Source organism: Hyperolius riggenbachi, chromosome 2, assembly GCF_040937935.1.
Source record: "Hyperolius riggenbachi isolate aHypRig1 chromosome 2, aHypRig1.pri, whole genome shotgun sequence".
Lineage (NCBI taxonomy): Eukaryota > Metazoa > Chordata > Amphibia > Anura > Hyperoliidae > Hyperolius > Hyperolius riggenbachi.
The window spans coordinates 109,713,007-109,721,903 of record NC_090647.1 but is presented as its reverse complement, the minus strand read 5'-3'; the positions used below and the strand labels follow the sequence as shown (position 1 = coordinate 109,721,903).

The 8,897-nt window shown below is 43.4% G+C and overlaps 1 protein-coding gene across 1 annotated transcript in view; it reads left to right on the top strand.

The window, feature by feature from the left end:
* The window catches only part of PCBP2 (poly(rC) binding protein 2), a 68,640-nt gene extending 60,775 nt beyond the window's left edge, over positions 1-7,865 (top strand). Inside the window, exon 14 of the mRNA XM_068267192.1 lies at positions 7,458-7,865. Coding sequence (XP_068123293.1) covers positions 7,458-7,494 — 37 coding nt within the window. The 3' untranslated portion in view covers positions 7,495-7,865. The remainder of the gene's footprint in view (positions 1-7,457) is intronic.
* The last annotated feature ends 1,032 nt before the right edge of the window (positions 7,866-8,897 follow it).

The window sequence follows — 8,897 nt, the reverse complement described above, 5'->3', positions numbered from 1 at the left end:
TCCCCCCGATCACCTCCTCAGTGCATTGCTTGCATCTACTCCCCCTCTAATCACACCCTGAGACACCCATCAATCACCCCCTGTCACCCCCTAGCACTCCTATCCATCAGATCAGGCCCTAATCTGCCCCCCTGCGGGCTTCTGATCACCCGGCCAAACCCTCACCCGCCCCACCGCAGAGATATAGATAGATATAGAGAGAGAGATATTTATATATAATTTTTTTTTTTTTCTGATCACTGCTGGTCTCGTCGACTTAATTGTGGCTGAGACCAACCGTTATGCCACACACTATGCAACCGCCAATCCAAGAAGCTACCATGCCCAGCCTTTTCAGTAGAAACCACTCCGTTTCCAAACGTAACTTTTTTTGGGGGGGGGCCTTCTCCTTAAAGAGGAACTGTAACGACAAAACGGCCCCTGGGGGGTACTCACCTCGGGTGGGGGAAGCCTCAGGATCCTAATGAGGCTTCCCACGCCGTCCTGCGTCCCTCGGGGGTCTCGCTGTAGCCCTCCGTACAGCGGTGACGCAATATTTACCTTCCTGGCTCCTGCGCAGGCGCTCTGATGGCTGTCGGCGCCGAAGTAGGCGGAAATACCCGATCGCCGTCGGGTCTGCTCTACTGCGCAGGCGCAAGTTTCCGGTATTTCCGTCTATTTCCGTGCCGAATGTCGCCACAGCGCCCCCGCTGGAGCCAGCAAAGGTAAATATTGAACTGACAGTCGGCACAGTCGCCGGCTGTTCGGAGGGCTGCGGCGAGACCCCCGTGGGACAGAGGACGGCTTGGGAAGCCTCATTAGGATCCCGAGGCTTCCCCCACCCGAGGTGAGTACCCCCCAGGGGAGGTTTTTGTTGTTACAGAGTCTCTTTACCCTGGGTCTAGTCAAAAAGAATGTATTGCTGTCTTATTGGTCTATGCACCCAATACATCACATGCCCATGTTCTCTGCTACCATGTCCAGGTCACGATTTGAGAACATCCTGTGCTTCCTGCACTTCACCGGCCCCTCATAGACCACCTGTCAAAATTTGCAGATGCTTATACCCCTGAACAGTCATTTTGAAGCATTTTGTTTTCAGACTACTCCTCACGGTTTTGGGCCCCTAAAATGCCAGGGTAGTATAGGAACCCCACAAGTGACCCCATTTTAGAAAGACACCCCAAGGTATTCCATTAGGTGTATGTGTCCATAGATTTTATTTTGTCACAAGTTAGTGGAAAATGACATTTTGTGGAAAAAAAATAAAAATCAATTTCCGCTAACTTATGACAAAAAATAAAATCTTCTATGAACTCACCATACTCCTAATGGAATACCTCGAGGTGTCTTCTTTCTAAAATGGGGTCACTTGTGGGGTTCCTATACTGCCCTGGCATTTTAGGGGCCCTAAACCGTGAGTAGTAGTCTACAAACCAAATGCCTCAAAATGACCTGTGAAATCCTAAAGGTACTCATAGGACGTTGGGCCCCTTAGCGCACCTAGGCTGCAAAAAAGTGTCACGCGTGGTATCGTACTCAAAAGAAGTAGTATAATGTGTTTTGGGGTGTATTTTTTACACATACCCATGCTGGGTGGGAGAAATATCTTTGTAAATGGACAGTTGTGAGTAAAAAAAAAATCTCATTTACAGAGATGTCTCCCACCCAGCATGGGTATGTGTAAAAATACACCCCAAAACACATTACACTATTTCTCCTGAGTACGGTGATACCACGTGACACTTTTTTGCAGCCTAGGTGCGCGAAGGGGCCCAACGTCCTATGAGTACCTTTAGGCTTTACAGTAGTGCTTACAATTTAGCACCCCCCAAAATGCCAGGGCAGTAAACACACCCCACAAATGACCCCATTTTGGAAAGTAGACACCCCAAAGTAGAGGGGCATGGTGAGTCCGTGGTAGATTTCATTTTTTTTTTTTTTTTGTCACAAGTTAGCAGAAATGGAATGTGTTTTTTTTTTTATTTTATTTTGTCAGTGTCATTTTCCGCTAACTTGTGACAAAAAATAAAATCTTCTATGAACTCACCATGCCTCTTAGTGAATACTGGGATGCTTTCTTTCCAAAATGGGGTAATTTGGGGGGTATTTATACTATCCTGGAATTTTAGCACCTCATGAAATCTGACAGGTGTTCAGAAAAGTCAGAGATGCTTCAAAATGGGAAAATTAACTTTTTGCCCCATAGTTTGTAAACGCTATAACGTTTACCCAAACCAATAAATATATACTTATTGGATTTTTTTTTATCAGACATGTAGCATAATGTGGACAAATTTTATATAGAAATTTTACTTTATTTGAAAAATGTCAGCACACAAAGTTAAAAAACTTTTTTTGAAAAATGTCTTTTTTGATGAATATAATAAAAACTAAAAATCACAGCAGCAATCAAATAGCACCAAAAGAAAGCTGTATTATTGACAAAAGGAGGTAAAATTCATTTAGGTGGTAGGTTGTATGACTGAGCAATAAACTGTTAAAGCTGCAGTGGTCTGAATGGAAAAGTGTCTGGTCCTTAAGGACTGCAGTCATAAAACCCCTTAAGTGGTTAAAAAAAAAAAAATCAAAAGGTGTTTGATGTCTCTCAGCTTTTACTCCGTTAGGTAGTAAAAGGGATGCAAATAATGTTACTAGACAGCTGTGACCAGGACTGCACTTCCTTCTTCCCTCCATTCCAGCTTGCACTCCCTGCACACTGCTTGGAGTGGGGGACTGTAGTGGTGAACGGTGTTCAACCCACCCTGGTTCATAGTCGAGCTATTTAATGTGTTTTCTCAGGTAAAAGTAGTGACTGGGTTTGTAATGAAATCTGAAGGTGCTTTTAATTCTGGCTATTTGGAAAGACCTTACTTCTTATCCTCTCCCTGTTGGTGTGGTATGATTGCATGCTGGTGTATTATCGAAGCTGGACTTTACACATCAAAGTGCTCTCCCTAGGGGGCCCCCATTTTCAATGTTAAAAAAAAAAAAAAAAAAAAAAAAGTTTAACTTAACATGGGCTTCTACTGGCCCCCTGCAGCCTCCCTGTGCACGCGCTGTGATATTCTGATCCGGCGATGGCTACTGCCTTCTTGAGCATGCTCCTGGTGACGGGAGTGCAATTGAGGAAGGGCGCATCTAGGGCCACGCAGGTGCAGTGGACTGGGTCGCTGCGGAAGACCGGAGGATCGTATGCGCCGGCTCAGGGGGCCAGTAGAAGGCTGCAGGTATACCATCCATCTATATAGATATATATTAAATATTATATATTAAATAAATAAAAAAAGTATGTATTTATATAGCGCCGACATCTTACGCAGCGCTGTACAGAGAATATAGTCTTGTCCCTAACTGTCCCTCAGAAAAGCTCACAATCTAATCCCTACCATAGTCATGTCTATGCATGGTGTAGTGTATGTATTGTAGTCTAGGGTCAATTTTATGGGAAGCCAATTAAATTATCTGTTTTTGGGATGTGGGTGGAAACCGGAGTGCCCGGAGGAAACTCGTGCAGACACGGGGAGAACATACAAACTCCATGCAGATAGTGCCCTGGCTGGAACTCGAACTGGGGACCCAGCGCTGCAAGGGGAGAGCGCTAGCCACTACGCCACTGTGCTGCGCATATATATATATATATATATATATATATATATATATATATATATATATATATATATATATATATATATATATATATATATATATATATATATATATATATATATATATATTTTTTTTTTTTTTTCCCCCATGACTTTAGGTTTACTTTAGTCAAACCGATCTTAGTGAGCTCAATGCAGTGTGGTTACAAATCCTGCACTCCTCCCCTTGCATTGAGATTGCACATCTTATTGCCGCTCTGATTAATACACTCCAAATAAGCAGTGCTCAAATCAAATATCCTTGTATCCGTATTGATGTAGGTAAAATTTCCCTATAAAAACAAACTGCACATAATAAAAAAAATAAACACAGCAGTGATCACAGCAGGACATAAGATGTGCCTTCATCAGGAAACAGTGGGGTACACTGTGTGCCCACTTGATACACTAGTTTCAGCCCTCCTTTGATCTGGGCGAGACTCCTTAAAAATAAACCTTTAACATACAAGCAAGAATGCTCCCATAGTGTAAAACTGTATACTATTTAATCGCTAAAAACATAAAATCTGCGTACACTGTAGTAGAAGCAATCAAGCTTATCTGAGGGCTTCTCCCTTCCTGGTTCACGTCCAGCGTGACCCCAAGCTCCTCCCTACCTACGCATTTCATCAGGAGTCATTCTGATGAAATGCGTAGTGTGGAGCTTGGAGTCACGCAGGACATGAACAAGGGAGGAGAAGCCAAGGATTGCGGCTGAGGGCGTGCAGCGGGATACGACCGCAGCACATGCTGACCCCCATTCAGATAAGCTTGATTGCTTCTACTACAGTGTACGCAAATTTGATGTTTTAGCGATTAAATATTTTACACTATGGGAGTATTCTGGCTTGTATTTTAAAGGTTTATTTTTAAGGAGTCACGCCCAGATCATAGGAGGTTTGAAACGCTAGTGTATCAAGTGGGCACATTGAGTGTAAGCCACTTGGAGGAGTGTACTCCACTGTTTCCTGGTGAAGGCACATCTTATGTCCTGCAGTGATCACTGGGGTGTTACATTTTTCTAAACCAGTATTGTACTATGTGTAGTTTGTTTTAATAGGGCGGTCCTTTACCTACGTCTATACGGATACAAGGATATTGGATTTGAGCGCTGCTATGTTGGCGTATACAGAGATTGTAAGATTTATGTGGTCCTTTTTTTGAGCTCTTTTGCTGGGAGTGCAACCTTTGTGTGTGTGTTTGTTTGTTTTTTAAACAAACTTCTGAATAATAAACTGTCCAAAATTGTTTGACTGCAACTCGATCAGATATATTGGGGCAGTAGAGGTTTGGCAGATTCAAAATTACATTGGCCAGAAAAAAATGGCTGAGTGTGGCCACCTTTATTTGGTATTGGCTAATCAAGGAGCTTTTATGTAGCCCTAAACAAGCTTGTGACTGCGTTGTGATAGGTATAAAGCAGGGCTGTGGAGTCGTAAGTCCAGGAATTGGAGCAATTTTTGAGTACCTGGAGTCAGAGGTTTCATAAACTGGAGACTGAATCGGATGATTTTTGTACCAAATCCACAGCTCTGGTAAGTATTAAGCCCCGTCTACACTCTTCCGCATCCCGCGCCAGTTTCGATCCGCCCTCATCCCCGCCCGACGCCGCTTATCTTCCGCTTGATTCCTTGCCAGTGTCCCCTCGTGGGGAACGAGCAGGGAATCGGCGGTGGCAAGATCCAACCTGTCGGATCTTATCAATCGAGTCGCATCAGCGGCTCAATTAATAAGTAACATCGCTTCGTGTAGACGGGGCTTTAGACTGAGTTGTTGTCATTTTGGGTACCTGGAGTCTGACTCGTTGGTTTCTGAGCAATCGGATGATTTTTGTACCGACTCCATAGCCCTGGTATGGAGGCTGCCATATTTATTTCCTTTTAGACAATACCTGATGCCTGCCCGTCCTGTAAATCTTTTGGTATCTGTTGAACTTCACCTGAGACACGGATGCAGTTAGTGTGGTTAGACTTTATTTGGTTAGACTTTACTCTGAGCACCTAATCTGCTTGCCGGTTCCCGAGTGTAGTTGCAGATACCTACCTATTGAGTGGTGTTGGGAAGGAGGCTCCCTACCAGAGTCAGAAACTATACAGTGCTAAAACTGCTGGTTGCCCCGTCTTTACAGGTTGTGGAAGACGAGAAATCTCAGACATCAGGCAGATGGCTGAAACGAACACAAGGTTTTGGTCATCAGTCTGTCTGTACAGGGCTTTTATCACTTGGTATAAATGTTGGAACGCTTCAAATCCTAGATTGTAAGCTCGCAAGGGCAGGGTCATCCCCACAAACCCCCCCCCCCCCCCCCCCCCCCCCAATGTTTACTGTTTTTGTTGCTGCTTGAGACTGCTGTACATATTTTGGTTGTACCGATCTTCCCATTGTCTTATTGTGCTTTGTAAAGTGCAGTGGAATATGCTGGCACTATATAAATAATAAAATGTAGTATACATTTCCCAAATAATTGTATAAGATTTAAGGAGGTGCTTGTACATAGATGAAATCATGATTGCAAGGTCTATGGCCACTGGTAATTTACAAATGCCACCTGATAAAACCTAAAAGTAGGTCCTTGGTTAGGATTATGAACTGTTGCAATTTATGTACTGTAATAGAGCGCTATGTGTAGAGGGATGTTCAGTGAGATGATTCAGATTGTAAATGTTACGTACCTTGGAAATGCAATAGGTGCTGCATTTGATGGGTCCCTTTCTGAGCTAAAGCAGGCCATACACATCTATTTCTGCCATCGATTATACAGCTTATTTGATCACTCTGAATCTGTGAGAAATCTGTGCAGCATGTGGCCTGATCAATCAACTGAGTGATTTCCAGCCAAAATCGCTTGATTGGGTTGATCAGTACAACTGGTAAATTAATTGCTGATAGCAGCTTTTCGGCAACCGAAGGTACCTTTACCTGTCTGCTGGGTGGCCTGGTCACTGCTTCTCCCTGACCTGTTCACTTCTGTGTCCCTGGAAACCTGTGTGGTGTAATGCTGGGGTGCAGGTACCAGGGACCTCTAGTGGTCACAGCGCCCCTAGTGTCTGTCCCCTGTATTACACCACACAAGTGCATGGAAACATGGAAGTGCAGAAGACTGAGCAGCTTCTGGGGGGAAGCATAGACTTGGAACCACATGGCAGAGGGGTGGAGAGTATGGTTACTGGGACCCGGCAGGCACACAGAGCTTCAAAGATTTTGTGCTGAAGTTGATTGAAAATCTGTGAGCAATGTGTGAAAGCAGTCGAGCAGATAGATCAGTCTCTGATCGTTGTCAAATTAAAGGGTCCATCTGTGGGCCATATGGACCAGTGTATGGCCACCTTAAAGAGAAACTCCGACCAAGAATTGAACTTTATCCCAATCAGTAGCTGATGCCCCCTTTTACATGAGAAATCTATTCCTTTTCACAAACAATCAAGGGGCGCTGTATGGCTATTGTGGTGAAACCCCTCCCACAAGAAAAGTACGTACTCCTGGCAGTTTCCTGTCTGTGAACCTTGCTGCATTGTGGGAAATAGCTGTTTACAGCTGTTTCCAACTGCCAAAAAAAGTATGCAGCAACTACATCACCTGCCAACAGTAAAAATGTCACCATGTAATGTCAGAATGTAAATCGGGGGTTTAAAAGATTTTACAATGGGCAAACTGACTAAATCATTTATACATATTGTAAAAATGAAGCACTTTTTTTATTACATTACTTTCACCTGAGTTGCTCTTTAAGGTTGCATCATCTGGGAATGATTAGCGGTTCATTGAGCATCCCTGCTTGTGTAACATGACTTGTCAGCCATGTCCTCACACTTGGTATTTCTTTCTCTCTAGGCTTTCTTCAGAAGCTGGTGGCATGGGAAGCAGTTAAACAACTTCCAGCATCTCCTTGTTTAGCTCACGTCAGTCTGCATAGCCCTGCAAACAGCCTTTTTTTTCAGGTTTTAACTAGTTTGCAAATTTTTCAGTTTCATCGTGCTTTTTCTCATCCACTCATGAATTTACATTTTTCTTTTTATTGAAATGACAATTTTAACTCCATTTTTGGTTTTCCTCCTTCTCCCGCTGTTAAAACCTGCTGATAAAGATTTTAGTTTTATAAAAGTTTGTCCTGTTACCTAATTTTTTTTATTTAAGTCACAATGTAAAGAGTGGGGTATTAAAAGGCATTTCAGTTTAGTTCTGTAACGTCAGGAATTTTTCAGAAAACAATTAAAGACGGACAGAAAACTTGTGGCTTCATTTTGTTTTTTTTGTTGTTTTTTTATTAAAAGCAGATTGAGTTGGTACTGCAAGAAGTCTTGTGTATAGGAGAACCTTATTATCTTACAGGATAACTAATAGAGATAAATGTAAATGTTAAAATGGATACAATGTACATTTCTCCAAGAGTAAAATGGGCCATATTTTTTTTCTCATGTCTGTTCTCACACATGTCATGTTTTGGACTAGTCCATCTCCTTGTAAGGAATTCTTATGGGTTTTTTTTATTTACAAAAGCATTTACTGAACTGCAGTTGCTCGGTACAACTGCCAAATAGTGTGCAATGGATACCAAAAGCAATAGACAGAGATGGATGGGGCAGAAACTTGGAGGCCAAGGCTCAAACTGGGCTTTCGTGACCTCTAGGTCATGATGCTGGAAAGACAGATCTCTCACAGCATGCAGGTAAGTAGCAGGGTGCGTGGCTAGGGAGAGAGCTGCCCAATGGCAGCTCTGGAAAGCCGGTAGGCGTGCCTTTGGTGGGTGTTTTTAACAGGGAATCCTCTCCTCCTATTTACTCTGAGATGGTGACCAATAGTGTTGCAAATTTTTTTTTTTTGGGGGGGGGGGGGGGGGGGAGGCAGGCAGGCAGGCAGGCAGACAGTGGCGGTGTGGGGACACAGAGGCATGTCATGAGGCAGAGAACATGCCTCTGTCACATCTGCCCCCAAGAAACTGCCTCGGGTTCTCTTTTATTGCCACCAACAGAAATCTGGACTCTTTATATGCCATTTGTGACTGTTAAGGTCTGAGTATTGTACAGATGCTTTGCCAGCCTATAGGCTGGCAATGTGTACTTTTGCCACAGGGTGGGGAGGATGGATGACATTCAGTGCATGGATGTATTCAAATACTCTTATTAACTTCACCACCAGAAGATGAATAGTGACTGACTGCAGTATCGCGGGGGACTGGTGGTGGACTCACGGCAAATTTCATCTTGTGTAATGCTGGGTACACATGCCTTTTTCGGTTGATTTTTCGGTCAATTGATTTTGTTCCACTTGATT